Here is a 17,272-nt window from a genome sequence, read left to right as displayed (position 1 = left end):
GAAAACAAGGCGAAAAAATCGAAAATTTCCGCCAAAGCGATAGGTGTGGCATAAGGAAGTAGTGCGTTAAGCTGTGCACCAACAGAGCGGGTTCTAAAAACTTGAATTGCTGTGACGTCACGTACAAACTAAGAATTTTCCATTCGATTCCAGCAGTGTCCGCAGTCAACATAAACGCAATTTTGTCATTTAATATTAAACACCCGTGATACAAGCTGAAATGACCGTGTTCAAAAACCACGTCGTTATGTAATGGTCTAGATATAGCATTTAGGTATTTTCTTGACTTTGATTGGTTGCATATACCTCTTAAGAGCGATTTTAAAGCAGATAAATCGCACAATTATACAATCAAGTTACTCGACGTGACAAACGAACCACTTACAGCTCGCTGGAACTTCCGATTACGGATGTCTTAGTTACTGGGAGTTTCCTGTGCAACTGACCACGGTAACTTTAACCAATTGAATACTTCCGTTACGAAAAACTTGCCTGTACGTTGTAAAATCCTCAATTTACTGCAGGGTACTGTCCAATCCAGATTTTACAGTGACACCTCAAAACGAGACTTGATTAGATTCCAGTGTCGCGACACCCGCGTAAATACGAGTGTTATCTCTTCCACGCAATAGGCGTAGTGGGTATCCATCAGAAATGTCCATGAAATGTTTGTTTCTAACTATTCTTTGTTTTAAATTTGCGTGTACGGTAAGGGCAACAGGAGAGTTACGAAAAACTGAAATAACGAATCCAGAGGCCTTGTGCAATGACAATTCACGTGCAGTGTATTACGTCGACGATGGAAAGCGCTCATCTAAGGGATGGCTTATTTTCTTTGAAAGTGGTGGACTTTGTGCTTCCAAAGCGGATTGCAACAGGAGATATAAAAACAAGAATTCCACCGTTTTAATGACATCGAACAAGCTCCCTGAAATAATTACTGGAAGAGATCTGTTGTCTACTTCGGAAAACGAAAATCCTGCATTCTACGATTATGGACACATTCTTGTTCCTTATTGTAGTAGTGACCTTTGGCTCGGGGCATCAACAGCGCACAACGATCCCTTCGTTTTTATGGATAATTCTTCAGTAAATAACTTTATTTTTCGAGGAAAAACGATATTTCGATCGGTTTTCTCAGATTTGATGTCTCATCTAAGTTCTGCTGAACATATCGTGGTTTGCGGAAGTAGTGCTGGGGGAATTGGAGTCTTAAACCACGCCAAATGGCTCTCAAGTTCCTTCCTCGCTACATCCAGCGCCAAGTTATCGTTTATCATCGACTCAGCATGGTTTATAAACTTTCAAGATGGCTTTAGCTCCAGAGTCAAACCAGAATTCATTAATTTAGCAAACATATCTGCCTCATCTTGCTTGGACCTGACCTACGGTTTTTCGTGCTGTCTCTCTGCTAGTTGTCTTTTGTCTCGAGGATATTTTCCCTCCGACATACCCGTGGCGTTTATATCTAGCCTGTACGATATTTACATGTTCGCAGAAGAACTCAAAAGACTAGAAAATGAGGGTAAAACCGTGGAAGACAACGTAGCAGATTTCATATCCCTTGTCAGCATGTACGGTGGAGCAATGAACGAATCATTCGAACTTCCCAAGAATGCAGCTGATAATGCCAGCTTTTTTATACCAGCGTGTTTTCAACACACTTATCTCAGCACGTCGAGTCTTTGGGACGAAGATGGCGTTTTAAATCATTTGATAGAAGTTACCCGAGGCACAGGAATATTCAGGTATATAATTTTAAATTACGTAATTGTTTCTACATCAATTTTGAGCAATTTGAAGACAGATGAAAGCACTGGAGCTTTTGGATTTCAGGAACGCATAAAATTGTATGCCCTGGGGAAGAAAAAGAAGGAAATAAACAAGTCAATGAGCGGTGACCTCCATTACGAATTACTCATCGATACTCACAATTCACATCACAAAAATGGTTGAATGTAAAAACAAGCGTCCGCAACAAATGGAAATCGATAGGAAATTCAAATTGGGCACTGAAAATGAATCTTTCGCATCAAATACTAAGTGATCTCAGGAATTCAAATTATCTCTGCCAACAATTTATGGATTGTTTTTATACGATCACATCAAATGCAAATTTCAATCGGGATGTCACGCAAGTACGTCATGTAATACTGCGTGAAATGTCCTATCAATCTCACGTTTGAGCTCTCAGCTTACGGACGTCTTATGCAACGTAGACATCCGGAAGGTGTCTTATAAAGACAGCACAAGAGGCAAAGGTCAGACATATTAAGCTTGCAACTGAAGGTGTATGGCATCTGAATGAACCGGTGAAGTGTATTAAATTTATGTAAATGGACATTTCGGAGTTGCTGTTTGTCTCAGTTTCGAAGTGAGTCTTGGTGCTCAACTATTGTAAGGGAAATGAGTTTGATTTGCTTAAGAATACGCCACTCATTTCCATTTGAATGGTTGTGCACCAGAACTCGCTTTGAAACTGAGGCATGCAGCAACTCGGAAATGGGCTATTGTGATGATGTTGCATTTTTTAAAATAACCACATTAATTTATTCAAATATATGTTAAATTATCAAGAACTTGAACATATTCATCCAAATTGTTCTTTTTTTTTTTTTCGCAAATGAAAACTTTACCATGGCAACTGCACCCATGAACAACCAACCTGTAATTAATAAACAAACTCATTTTAGCTGCATGTGCCTTCATTTGAATAAGTTGAATTGTGAAGGCTAAATGAGTTAAATGTCAATATTATAAGTTGAATTGTTAATCATCGTGGAGGCAGTTTATTGAAAAATACTGGCTGGACAAATGCTGTTTCTTCCCTGTGTCGGCAAAGGTGGCAAAAGTGTGTCCAACTCTAAGATAGGTCTATTTTAACCCATTGCCCCCTCAGGCGCCACAGCATGGCCAGGGCTTGAAATTGCGACCAATACTGTCGCATTTTGCGACTGAATTCTTTCCCTTTGCGACTAAAATATCTGGAGAAGCCGCAAATTTGCGACTTGTTTTCATCTTCGCTCTTTCGAAACAAAAGGGTTAGCAGTTGCCACTTTGTTGCTCTTTTTACTAAAATAAATGAAGAAATGACAAAATTATTTGTTTCTCACCTTGAGTTTTCTTTCAATCTGAAGATAGCGTAATTTTGCTGCGATGTTATGTGCACAACTCTATTCCTTTGGTATCATTAGCCATTTTCAGCGGTTTCTTTCAACACAAGTATTGTGGGCTCATATTTTGTTTTGCTACACCGCTAACAACACAATGTAGTGCTATGATTTTGCAACTAAATTCTGCGAAATTGTGACTAAATCTTCGTATCTTGTCGCAAAACTGCGACTGGATTTTTTTATTAATTTCAAGCCCTGATGGCCCCATTTGATGAGTAAAATCTTTATTTTGTCTGGCGTTAGACAGAGTAAAATCTGTTAAGTCTCCCTCCCAGGAGTCAATGGGTTAACACCATGCGTGAATCTATGCACGGGCTAAGGTGTCAGTGATGTGCCCTCATCTTAGACAATTATGACCATTTTTGGAGTGGTTACCATCTAAGAGAGGTGCCAATCTTAAGAAGGTGTCTCTCCAGCTGAGTGAGTTTCTATCTTAGGGAGGTGCCACCTTTAGGAAGGTGCCTTTTGAAGAAAGATACCCCATCTTTTAAAGATAAGTCTTTGTTGAAGATGTGTCCATTACAAAAGTAGTACAGTCATCACATCTTATAAGCGTGCACCTTTTGAAAGGCATCCAGTAAAGAAAGATTCCCAACTTTCAGAGATGTGTTCTTTAAGCAGTGATCTATTGGGCGAGGTGTCTATCTTTAAAAACAGGTGTCCATTTCTAAACTGGTGTCCAGCTCACAGGGTTCTCCTTAGAGTGTTGTAAGTCTAATGAAGATGCCCACCCTTGGAAAGGTGTCTATCTTGCATAGGTGTCTCCTTCTTAAAATGAGGTGGTCCATTTAAAGAGGCAGTCATGTAATAGATGTTTGACATATAGAGATCTGTGGATATGAGGGCCATTTAATATTTTGAAGTACTTTAAAGGAAGGTGTCCATTTTAAATAGGTGCCTTTTAAGGCAGGTGCCCATCTTAGGTAGATGTCCATTTGATATAGCCATCAGCTCAAGAGAAATGTCTATTTAAGAGATACCAGTAGGTGTACCCTAACAAAGAAAGTGGGTTACCTCAGAGAGGTTTCTTTTATTGAAAGTATCCATTCATCTTGTCATCTTATCCTATAGATAGAGGCATCCAACCCCTGAAGAACTAGCCTCCAAGAAAGCTGTCCATTTTGGGGAACTTGTCCTAGTAGGATTCAACCCTTTCCAGAGAAGATTTATTTAGAGAAGGCTTCTCTCGTGAGATTCAGTATGCCCACTGTTGTAAAAGCCAAACTCCCTTGCGAGATTAAGCCCGCCCACTGTTGTAAAAGCCAATCTCCCTTGAGAGCTTCAGTACGCCCACTGTTGTAAAAGCCAATCTCCCTTGAGAGATTCAGTACGCCCACTGTTGTAAAAGCCAATCAAAACAGAGCTATCTCAGCGTCAAGGGAAATATGATACTTTTTGTGGGAAAAAACCTGTTGCTAAAAATGAATTTAATCTTGAAAGGGTTGACTCAAGGAATTAGTGGAGATAGAGGCTTTCCTTGATGAGCCCCAGACTCTGTACATTGAAATGGGTGTCCCTGTCAGCAGATATGTCCAAAAATGCCCATAATTAGATGTACGCAGATCTCAATAGGCGTCGCGTCACCCACTTCATTCCTCAGTGGTGCACCCACCACTAAGAAAAATCCTGGATCCGCCCATGTTAGACTTAAACAGACACTTCGTGTTGGATGTCAAAATTGGGCATGTATCTAATTAGGGGCATGTCTGGACATAAGTGCCTCACTGGACCTTATTTGAGGTGTCTTTTTTAGAACTATATCACAGAGAGGTGTCTATGATAGAAAGGTGGTTCTCTGGGAAATCATCAGTGCTAAATATTATGACAATTTTAAAAGTTTTTTTTTACCCTTCACTTCAAATTCTTATGATCAAGGATCACCCAGGCACGGGCACACAACTTTGTAGAACCCTGAGAAAAGTTAGATTTTCGTAATGGTGCGAAAAGTGCACTCACCCTGTAAACGAGAAAATAAATACATCGCTTGATTCCATCGAGCAAGCGGAGAGGACAGCGAACGGAATAAGTGGGAAGATTATAAAAGGTTTTGACAAAGAAGAGTAAATAATTTTTGATACTGTGTATCGTGGAATAAAACACGTTGCCGTTACGGTGAAACGCGTTTTACTGACAATCAATTTGATTGGAGTGCATGTAGTGTTGTGGATATGGCTCATGGACTGCATTCCAGCGCTCCGTCTTCAAATCCTACAATTGTAGCTCGTGTGCTCCAAAGTTCATTCAGGTTTCCACCCATTCGTATCTTGATCGATTGTAAACAAACATTTAATGCGTTTATTCCCCTTTCTCGTTTAGTCACAAAGTTAAGAGTGGAACTTGGTCCTCAACAAAAATCACAAAGGGACATGAGACGATCAGCATTCAAGATTTTGTGACTGAATGGAGCAAGTCAAGAAACAGGACACGTAAAGTTATTGACAGCTGTATTGGTGCTCATTGTAACCCCACGTGTCCGGATGAAATAGTCTTCCTGGACGTCGCAGATACTTGGAACGAGATCGTGAAAGCAGTAATAATTTGTCTGTCTTTGGTGATTACAATTTTTTGCAGTGGTTTAAAGGGAGCCTTCGTATTTTACTACTTCTACTTGACAAAGCGACAGAAAAGATATTTAGACGACAGTGAAACGTCTCAAGCGAGGAAAGAGGTATATTGAAAAGAGATTCAGCATCGTGTTACGTACAAAGTTTTGCTTTGAAAGGATTTTTGAAAAGCAAAGCAGTTTTTAAATCAACTCAGATAAACGCAAATAAAATGAAATGTTGGTTTTTGAGGAGAGGGGAAAACCGCGGAGAAAAATCTCTCGGTGTAGAGTAGAGAACCAACAAACTCACCCCAGATATGGTGCCGAGTCTGGGTGTCGAACCCGGGCCACATTGGTTGGAGGCGAATGCTCTCACCATTGCGCCAACACTCCTCTCCAGTCAACACTGCAACGTTGCGTCATTTGAACTAATCAAAGCCTGACAGCTTGTTGATTTTGCTGGTTTCTTCTTCAGCTGCCACTGTGCAAAGCCGATGATGCTGTCAGTCTCGCTTGCCTGTTCTTGTCTTATGCGGTGGATGTAAAAAAGAAAAAAAAGACAGTAAAGAATGGTAAGTTAGCCAGCTCGCATGAGGTAAAGTATGTATCGTTATTTACCCTCGGATTTTTAGAGTAGCTAGTAGCTGATACCTCCGAGCATTGAACAGAACAACAACTTTAAGTATCCCAACTGGCCGGAGGCAAAGCAGTTGGCTATTTTAAAAGTACAGCTGAGAAGTTGAACCAGGGACTACCGGGAACAAATTAACTACTGATCAGGACGTGTCTTGAACCCGGGATCTCCGGATCTCAAGGCAAGCGCCCTAACCACTGGGCTGCACTTTCTCCTCTAGATAGTTCGTTGCATCATCAGCTATCTGTGAAAATTTGAATCTTATATACTCGATAATCTTTGGGGGTAGTTATATCAAAAGGGTTTCTTTTTGACAGTACCATTGTTGATTCGGTCAGTGTAAAATACGGTTTTTAGAAACTCACGTCACGCTACACATAATCAGTATAAACTTTAACGATTGCCTATTCTCACTAGGGACAAATCTCCGCCAGGAATATGATAAATCATCACAGACAACAACATGAACGATAATAGCAACGCACCAAGCAAGAATGAAATATGAGCGACCAAAGGTTGCTAGACTGCAACGGAAAATTGATTGACACTTACGCTGACTACAGACTGAGATCTAATTTTGCAAACTGCGGTAGCTAACCTTCACTGTTACCTTATTGCTAATGCCTAGACTTAAAGGACACTTCATGTTGGAGATCAGAATTGGGCGTGCGCGTCTGACTGACATTTCATTGAAATTGTTAGGAGAATTTACATGCTGATCACTCGTCGGAGTCAAAAGATTTTTAACTTACTCTTCTTTTACCAGAGTCCGGACCTGAGTCAACAACTGATTTCGCGAAAGAAGAAGCCACAAGCGAAATATCACTCCATAGTGATTCTGGAAGCAGTGAAGGAGAGGACGAAAGCGAAGAAACTCCAGCCTGGACTCTTCCGCGTAAACTCACGAATGGCAGCACCGACGATGTAGATTTTGTATTTTCATCCCAAGAACGAAAACAAGGTTCATTTTCAAGTTCGGACAAAAACTCGACTCGAGGATCACGTGCTGGCAGTGATGCAGAGCTGTTACCAGATTACCATGGCAACGGAGGATACGCACCGTTAAGTCCCTCTTCCCCAGTCTCCAAGGATGCCACTGATTTTCCCGAGAGGAAGGATGCGACATCAACAAAGAAGATTCTCAAAAGTGTGTCGGCGTATTTCAACACTGGAGAGCTGGTAGCGATCATGGGGCCATCGGGGTGTGGAAAAACGACCCTTCTTGATTTGTTGACTGGAAGACGTCGACATGGACATATCGAGGTTAGCATTGCATAGAAGCCAATGGGGGCTTTAAAGATCTACGGCAGCGAAATCGACGAAAACGTCACCTCAAACATAGCTTTGCAAATTCGCAATCATTCCATCTTGTTCACGTCGAACAATGCCGACGTAGTATCCTACAAACAAATTGGTTCGAGCCGTTTCAGAGTAAAAATAGAGAGTAAAAGATTCGTATTTTTATGCTGTTGTTGTCCTTAAAACCTCAAATTTGGGGATTTCACGTCGTTGTTTGCAGAGCACCGCCAGAATATGAGCCCAAATGCGTGCTGCACGTGCACCGCGATTATTTTTCACTTTTAACCAATATTTATTCTGGTTTTTTTTGTATAGCGTTTTCGTCGACGTCTAATAGGGGTTTAAGCAAACGCGATGGCTGTGGCAACGACAACGTCAAAAAGCAGGAATATGATTGGTTAAAAAAGGAAAAATACTCACGTGCAGCACGAATTTCCGTGCATTTCTTTGTCATAGTCCACACGTGAGCATATAAAGGCCCTTTTAAACGGTTTCAAGATTTGCCTCAACATGCATTCAACACTTTGTTGAATAAATGTTTGGTGCGTTTGAACAGGTGGTCCAATATTGTTGAAAGGGTAAAAAATGTTGAAAGGTTGTTGAAAGCGTGTTGAATCAAGTTTAAATCGGTGTAAACTTTCATTCAACATCGATTCAACTTTTCCTTTGTTCTCGAAAACGTTGAATGGTGTTGAAGCTGTTTGAACACTGTTCAACAATTGTAGAACACGCGCATGCTCACCTCAGACCGCAAAAGACAATATTCACTACTTGCGCAATCCCATAACACACCTCTATTACCCCCCAAAACTTTTGCGTAATCATTGTTGCAATTTCTCCTGGGACATGAAAGTAGTTCCTCGAAATCAAATTTCGCAAAAGTGTTGGTTCTTTTGTTGGCGCAATGTTGGCGCAATGTTGGCGCAATGTTTGAACGGCCTCCGCACAACTTTGTTTTTGCGTCCAACATTTGCCCAACATCCGTTCAACTTTTGATGAACGAATGTTGGTCAAATGTTAAAACCGTTTAAACGAACCTTACCAATGACCCATTCATTTTCTACTTTTGCTTCAAAACAGTTTACACCCATCCAGTTACAGGATAGTTCGCGCGTATTGTACAATGCGAACAAGACGGGATAATCGCGAAATACTTGCGATGGCGCTAAGTTATATTTTGCAGTCACGTTTTCGTTGACGTTGCGCGCCGTTGGCCTTTCTTAAACTCCCTAATATCAGCTCATTCACAACCTTTCCCAAGACACTTTCGTCACTACAACACTGTATCGCGTAACAGCAACGTTATTGAGCCAATGCAAAAATGGCCGCCGACAAATTATTCTTTTGTCTTTGTGTTAATTAGCCTAACTAGCCTCGTTTTACAGCCCAAATTCTTTCAATTTTACGCGTGTGACCGAGGCTAGTTAGGCTAATTAACACAAAGACAAAAGAATAATGTGTTGGCGGCCATTTTTGCATTCGGTCAATGGTACCATATGAAACAACAATTCACCTTTATCAATCGGCGGCCATTTTGGATTCCGTAGGGAATAAAGGCTTTGTCTTTGCATTGTCCTTGCACGTCTATCCTCACACTGAATGAGAGGTTAGATATGCAAATCTTTTGTTTGAACATTCAGTGATAAGGGTCTATTATTGTTTACCAAAATGCACCTACTATTGTGACGTATTAGGTTACTAAGGCAACATGAAAGCTCGCCAAAAACACCTTATATTTCGTCTTTACTTTCTTATATCTCAAAAATGAAGTCGGTGGCTCCCATTTTTTTGTTGTTGAATAGCAATCAGCAATCTGACCTAGAAGTATCGGCAAAGTTTGAAAAAATTCATGGGAGCTGATTCAGAGCTACCTTAAATTTTCCGAAAATGCGACAGAGTGATTGCGCTCTTTCTAGTGCACACCATTAATGCGAAGAGCCACATCGACTTAGACATTGTAATGAAATGAAAGTTAGACAGATCATCGCAGTTGGATATTAAGGAAAGCAGTTCCAAGCAAATCTGGAAAAATCCCGGCTTGAACGAGATTCGAACTGCGCATGACCTTGCGCCGATTGTGCTGCACTGCTGTACCAACTTAGCTTACTTGTAATATTCCTTTCATGAGTGAGTGATTTTTCAACCAAGCAGACTCCATTCTGTAATGACATCTGCAAATGTCTTCTCGGGTAAGGACGATAAACCGTAGGCCCTGTCCACAACTCTTCAATGTTCATAACCCTGTGTGATGTAAAAGAACCCACAGACTATTCGCATAGAGTAGGGCATGTAGTTCCCGGTGTTGTGGTCGGTCTTCTGTGGTGTATCATGGTTGGGAGGGTAAATGAGCGGAGATATTAGCTACATCAAGCTACTCTAAAATCCGAGGGGAAATAAAGATATGATATGATGTGATTTCAGGGTCAAGTTTACGTCAACGGGGTAGGTCTTGGTCAAGTACAAGACTGGTACGCTCGAAAGATCGGCTATGTGTTACAGCTCGCCGTACCCTACTATGAAGAACTCACTGTTCGCCAGAATCTCTTTTTCGCCGCGCATATGCGCCTTCCCAAGAAAACCAGCACATCAGAGAAATACGAGCGAGTTGAACAAATAATAGCTGAGGTAAGCATGTTATTTTATTTTAAACTGAGGACTGGATCTGTTAACTATTAGCGAACAGCTTGTTTCAAACCCTCTAGGTCGTAGAACATAGAACATGGAACTGTCTGAGGGGCTCTTCAGTGATCAAGACAATATCAAAAAAATATAAACACAATAAAACCATACATGTGTAAAATCTTACCAAATGTTACTGGGCCCGGTTGTTCAAAAGCCGATTAACGCTAATCCCAGATTAAAAATTAACCAAGGAGTTTATTTCTCTTCTCCTAAATGCTGTTAAACGCTGATACTTGGCAAAACTTTACATTAGAAGAAGTCAATCTTGAAAAACAAAAGTAAACGAAAGAAACTTTCAGCAAAAAGTTAAAAACATGAAACAAAAGTTTACCCTAATCCTGGATTAAGTTAATCGGCTTTCGAACAACCGGGCCCTGGAGGATAATAGCAGTAATAAGAACTACAATGAATTTATATTTTTGTAAACGACTACAATCGTTATGAATATATATAAAATCGGAAAGATAATAACTAAAAACTAGAAATGTTCAGACGCTCACTGGGTCGTACAATGGGTGTATTAGCATCCGACCAGTGTAACCGAGGTCATTGGTTCGAATCCTACCTTGGAATCCTTTCGCCTGTCGCCACGGTGAAGTCTGCTTATGAGCCAAATGGCCCATTAGGCCACAAAAATCACGTGGCAAGCTCATAAATCTCAGAGTTTAAAGGTCCAGTCACGACTGGTAACCCGATTTGGTAGGAATTTAATAAAACAGTTATTCCATTCGCGCTTGTTGGATATGAGACTGGTTATAACCAACTCGGCGCTACGCGCCTCCTTGGCTATTTACCATCTCATATCCAACGCGCGCTCATGGAATAATTGTTAAGTAACGTTGTCGTTCTAAAGCCCTGCCAGGGCTCATATCTCGTAGGTTATCGGGGAGAGACCAGTGAATTTTCCTCATGGTTGTTTAAAGGTAAAATTCACGAACCGCAATTTGTGTCACAGACGAGTTAGACAACTTCCCTCAGACAATGCTGTTAAGCGCAATTGAACATAATACTAAAGACACGATTATGTAATTAAATAGCGTGATTGTTATCATTAAAAGCTTTAACCTGATTTATTGTTTCTCTCGGTACCAGACTGGCCTGACGCAAATGGCCGACACGGTCATAGGTGGGTCAGTAGGCCCGGGCCTGAGTGGAGGGCAAGTAAGTCAAATAGTGTAATATTTAAAAGAATATTACTTTCATTTAAATTGTTTGCATTTGTAATAGAGGATGTGTTAATGGCAACAACGTTTCCTTGCAAATTATTTTATTTTTCCATTTATCCGCCTCGTGGTTAACTTAAAAATTTAGACGATTTTCAGAAAACGTTCTGTTTTCGTCAAATAAGAATTGAGTTATTTTGTTTGCTTCAGCTTCTATCTCAGTTCGGCTGAGACGCCGGATAGCGCAAAGGATTTTTAACAACTATTCACCGAAGTAGTGGTAGCCGGCTGGTGGTGGATATTTACCCAGCCATGAAGTGGCGAGGTAAATATCCACCACTAGCCACCGACAACGAGGTGAATACTTGTTTTAGTATATACTAAAACAATGAGATAATATAGCACAAAAAGATGAGTTTAACTCATTTATTCCTGCAAAGATTACAATAACTTGGGCGCAAATCCCACGCAAGTTTCTCGCGCGGAGGAAAATAGCAAAGGACATTCTGAGTTTGAGCAGCCAATGAGAGCGCGCCTTCGAGGCTATCCACTGTTTTAGTATATACTAATTTAGCATATCACCATGCGTAGCGTTGCAAAATCGCGAGACTCGTTTCGGCACAATGGGAAAGTTCTCTAGAACATTTGCTGTCTTTTATGTTGCAGAAACGTCGCCTGTGTGTCGCTCTTCAACTGATTAATATGCCTTCAGTGCTTTTTCTTGACGAACCAACTTCGGGTACGTATTCACGATCTTAGTAGGTGTTCCTTATCTTAAACATTTGATTAAAAAGATCGACTGAGTTTTTCCAACGGAAAGACGTGCAATGCAATGAAATGTAACGGCTGCCGAAGCCGATATCCTTAACAAACATTTTTCCATTGGTCTTTGTTGCCCGTCGCACCTTCAAGGTTCTCGGGTGTTGTGTGTGTATGCAATGCTTCACGTTTTGGTGTCGCCTTAATCCAAACAAGTAAAGCTGTGACTAAATTTGTATAGATAGCTAAGACATTGTGTGGATAAAATATCTTTGAATTTCATGCCTAAGATGTTTTGGCCACCAATTATTTTATCAGTGTATTTTCTTTATTCAGTCCTAGCTTGATTAATTCACTCTTGATAATGAGTGACGCCGAAACGTCGATCGTAAAATTTGACGATAACCCGGCGGGACCCAGTTGTTCAAAGCTATAGCTAATCCTGGATAAGTGGAAACTCTTCTTTCAGTTCATTTACCGATCAATTATGTTTCCACAAGATTCTTAGCCTTCAATTCTCAGTTAGTTATATTGCGTAAAACTGGAATGTGAAACAATTTGTGACGTCATATCAGGGATAGACCTCAACCTCGTTCTCAGGGTCCTCTCTCTTCCTCCCTTGAGGATAGACCCATGCCTCACTCCAGCTTAACCGTGAGACCAATTTTGTCAACTTTGTACAAGTTATGCGGTCTTTCAAAAGCGAAATTCCAACCAGGTGACGTAAAATACATGTTTTATGGTGCTTTAAACTTTGATCTTTTCGGAATAAATTTTTAGATTGGGGGAACTTAGAGAAAGTTTAAAAACCGACCGTCATACGTTGTGCGGAAAATGCGGGCGACGTATACCCTGTCGTTGCGATCTACAGGTCATGTTGTAAACCGAAGCTTTCTAACCATTTTTCGCGTCGACCGTGTAATGATCTCTTAGAAGGTTGTCTTATTTCAAAAAACACATATAACTAACAAAAGCATCATGTGTTACATTTCCAGACCTCTCGGCAACATTCCACTTACTCGTGGTGATTACTAGTACAGGCACTAAAACGGGCATTTGTAATATGTCAGGAAGTGTCGCTCTAGCCGTTAACATGATAAAGCTGTGTCCCATATCGATCCACTAACGTCACTAACAACAAGAGGTTTGAAACCGCTACGAAATGTATCTAAAGACACTTAACATTAAAATTACGTAGCTCTTAAGGTCAAATGGCTTCCATATTTATATCTACATCCGTTCGATTTTGTTGAACAGAGATGTAGAAACCGTTCCAGCAAATGGCTCCAAAGTTCGATTTTGTTGAACTGCGTTGTAGAAACCGTTCCAAACCGTTCCACAAGCCTCCCCACCCCCACCCCCTCACTTTCAACCGTGTTGAAACAGGTTGAACCGAAGTTGAAGTTTAAACGCGTTTAACCTTTGCCTCAACAACCATTCAACATTGCTTTTGTTTTCGCGAATGTTGGTTGATTTTGAAGCTGTTTGCCCCACTATTTCAACGTTGTTGGATATGCGCGTGCGCACTAATCGGTCTCTCAATGACGTATCCATGTTCGTATCCATAGTTACAATAGGGGCTGCAGACTGGGACTGAATACTAGCCCTCGTGTGAAGCTTTGTCTCTCAATGACGTATATATGTTCGTATCCATAGTTACAATAGTCAACATCCTTCAACAAATGGAGCAGATGTTGAAGCAAATGTTAAGGCCGTTTACCCAGGCCTAAATACATCAAATACCTAGTCATAACAACAGTAAGCCTTTACTAGTACTGTATTTTCTTTCGCTAATCTCACAAGTGGGATCTATCCTCAAGGTATCACTGTGCTTTCAGGTTTGGACGCTTCATCTTCTCTCGAGCTGTTAAACCATTTGAATCTTGTTGCGGAGTCCGGCAGACTTGTCATTCTTACTATTCATCAACCAAGACTGGAAATCTTCCATCTTTTTCACAAAATCCTCTTCCTGTGTGATGGTCAGGTAAGGTTAACAGTTAAATCAATTTTCAGTTGAATGTCGAAATAGATTCAAAGCCCCCCGTGACTTGGTGGCATGCACAAGTTTTCCCGGGAACAGTGCCGGCTACGTACATTTTCTTTGCATTATGATTGGTTCATTTGACAGTCTACTTTTTCTGATTGGCCAAAGTGATGTCTTTGTTAATTGGTTTGGTTCTGTGTGTGTCGCCAAGGTTACAATGTTGCCATGTAAGACTTATTCATTAAAAAGACTTATTCATTAAAAAGACTTATTCATTCGTTATAAACGTAACCTTTCCTTATTCATAACTTATGTTTCCACGCTTGTTACAGTTTTCAAAATTTACTTTTAGGTCGCGTATTATGGCGAGCCTTCTATGGCACCCGAGATATTCATCAAAGCCTATGCGCGCGCAACCACCAAAGAATACCGGCTGAGCGAGGAAGCTCCAAAAATCGACGCAAAAAATCCTGCAGGTAAGAGCTTTGTTTGCTTCGTTACAGCCATTTTCCACTCGTTACAGCCATTTTCCACAGATTTCTTTTAATTCATTAAGTGAAATTACAAATATTTGCGAAGATTAGGCAAACAAAAGAATTACATTCAATATGAGGAGCCTATAACCGGGGCCTACAAATGCAATCCTTAGTCTATGAAACGGTGCTTTCACTGATCAAGTTATATTTAAGGCGCTGTTACACTGTGAAATGTTTCGTGCAACTTGTCTCGCAATGTTCTTGCGACATTAGGGAGCTTACGAAACGAGGACGACGACGGCTACGAGGACTTTATTTAAAAATACAAGTTCGCGTTATTCATATCACTAAGAAACTATTTCATGTAGTTTCGCGTTAAAAATGTGTAGTAACTGTCGAGGAATTAAAACTGGTATGAGTGAGTTGGAAGCGTAGAGAGAAAACTGAAAATTCATCGTCATGTGCTAACGTCCTCCACAGAACCTTGAATTTGGTCATTTCACGTCGTCATTTAGGAGATGACGGCAAAGAAATGTACACAAATGTAAAACGCACGTGCAGAGCGTGCAGAGCCATTGTTTTTGCTCACTAAACCTATTGTTTTGTAGCGTCGTCGTTGCCGTCGGCGGCGTCGTTTCGTAAGCTCCCTATTGTGGCGGGACGACGGCCAAAATCGTTGCGAGACAAGTTGCACGAAAAGTAGACCTTAATTCTACTTTCGGCAACGGCTCTTGCAACTTCTCTTGCAACGATTTTGGCCGTTGCAGGGTATGTTACACTGCGAAATGTTTCGTGCAACTTGTCCCGCCACAATGGCGCCAAAACATCGCGAGACAAGTTGCACGAAACATTTCACAGTGTAACTCTACTGCACCTTTAGACGAGTTATTTTATTTGATTTGGCTTGCACGAGTGACCATTTTCAATTCCATGTGTTCAGTTTCTCATGCAAGACTTGTGATTGGCTGGAAGGGTCTGGTTTCGCGGGAAAATCAGACTAATAATAACTCGGACTGTAGAAACGCCGTTCTACAAAATTCAATGAAGTTTGACGCTCCTAGTCATTGGCTTCTGACAATATATACAAGTGTTTAATTTATGAAGATTCCCAAGAATACAAAGTACAATTATAAAACGCTTCTGGGAATTTCTTTGCGTAAGCAGTATGATGTGAACGGAGTTAAGTTTTCTTGTGTTCTTGTCTTGAAAGCGAGTTTGTTCCAGAAGACTGATCTCTGTAGTGAAGGCCATGTTTCCCTATTTAGAATTGAGGTCCCATGATTTATGAGTCAATGAGTCATGAGTCATGAGTCAATGAGACTCACAGTCAATATAGCAATAATTTATTGATGAAGCCTAAGTCCTCGTTTCAGTGATTGACTCATTGACTCATTGACTCATAAATACTTGATACTCTTTAGAATTAGGTTCAAGAATGTTCAATCGATTCTGAGAGAGTCAATTTGTTATATTTTTTTCTCGCCTTTCCCCCAGATACCATCATGGATTTGTTGAACTGCCCCGAAGCGAGACATGCAATACTGGATTATTACCAAGGAAGTGGCGAACCACAGGCCGTCCAGGAAGCCATTGTGACGTCACAAGAAAACGCTAGAAAGACGTGTGCCGTGGATACTATGACGAAGAGCACGTAAGCTTGCTTTGATTGACAAGAAGCTGTAGAATAAAGTTTGGTATTCATATGGTCTCATGCAATCGGTGTTGCGAATAAATTTAGTGGTTTCCCTGTGACACATTTTCTTGTGCATGCGCAGTGGGCTCAAGGGCACGAGGTTCCAGTATTTTGAACAATTTTGTACGTAAGCTAATTAAATTATTGATGTTATTATGAATTCTTGTACACCTATGACCAACTAATAATCCTGTCGAACAATCGGCGATCGCAACAAGTTTTGCCTTGCCCCAGAACAGTCACAAATTGATTTATTTTCAGATACACTTTGCGCGCGAAGCAAACAAAGGGCCGCCAATTTTAACCAATCAGAAGAAGCCATGCCACGCGTGACTGCTTCTGCCATGTTTTTTCAGGGACATGACAACTGATTTTCGCGGGAACGGGTATTCTAAAAATAGACTCATTTGTGACTGTGAGCTCGGGAGTCCACCCATGCCATAACAACATTCTTATCTAATTCACTCTTGATGATAATTAAAAATTAAACAGATAAAAATATCAATTATAATCAATAAAATAAAATTATTAATAAAAGTAATAATAATTAGTTAATTAAATATCATTTTAATAATATTTTTATTTTTTATTTTTATTTTTATTTTTAATAATTATTAATGGTTGGTCTTAATAGTAGTGTCACCCCTTGTGTTCAGCAGATTGTTTTCGTGTTTTAGTTCATGCCTCCACCAGTTTTCAACTTAGGATAGAAGAGGCTATTCATATTCAGAGAGAACAACCCCATTTGAATCAACAATTACACCATGTCAGTCTTAAACTATCATTTTGATTCCCACATTTTCACGCTATACTTCATTCCGTTGTTACTATTTTTCACATTAGCGTTTTCTATTTATTATAAAT

The 17,272-nt window shown here is 40.4% G+C and overlaps 1 protein-coding gene across 2 annotated transcripts in view; it reads left to right on the top strand.

The window, feature by feature from the left end:
- Positions 1-566: 566 nt before the first annotated feature.
- Positions 567-17,272, top strand: part of LOC138049358 (uncharacterized) — a 30,299-nt gene continuing 13,593 nt past the window's right edge. Inside the window, exons 1-10 of one of the 2 annotated variants that reach the window (XM_068895604.1) lie at positions 567-1,748; positions 5,490-5,841; positions 6,194-6,290; positions 7,119-7,615; positions 10,073-10,276; positions 11,426-11,494; positions 12,163-12,235; positions 14,094-14,239; positions 14,592-14,715; positions 16,210-16,366. In XM_068895604.1, the coding sequence (XP_068751705.1) occupies positions 655-1,748; positions 5,490-5,841; positions 6,194-6,290; positions 7,119-7,615; positions 10,073-10,276; positions 11,426-11,494; positions 12,163-12,235; positions 14,094-14,239; positions 14,592-14,715; positions 16,210-16,366 (2,813 nt within the window). In that variant the 5' untranslated portion in view covers positions 567-654. The remainder of the gene's footprint in view (positions 1,749-5,489; positions 5,842-6,193; positions 6,291-7,118; positions 7,616-10,072; positions 10,277-11,425; positions 11,495-12,162; positions 12,236-14,093; positions 14,240-14,591; positions 14,716-16,209; positions 16,367-17,272) is intronic. The other variant, XM_068895605.1, reaches the window with a different exon arrangement.

The sequence above is a fragment of the Montipora capricornis genome, chromosome 5 (assembly GCF_036669925.1).
Source record: "Montipora capricornis isolate CH-2021 chromosome 5, ASM3666992v2, whole genome shotgun sequence".
Classification (NCBI taxonomy): Eukaryota; Metazoa; Cnidaria; class Anthozoa; order Scleractinia; family Acroporidae; genus Montipora; species Montipora capricornis.
This window is presented reverse-complemented; position numbering and strand designations above follow the sequence as displayed.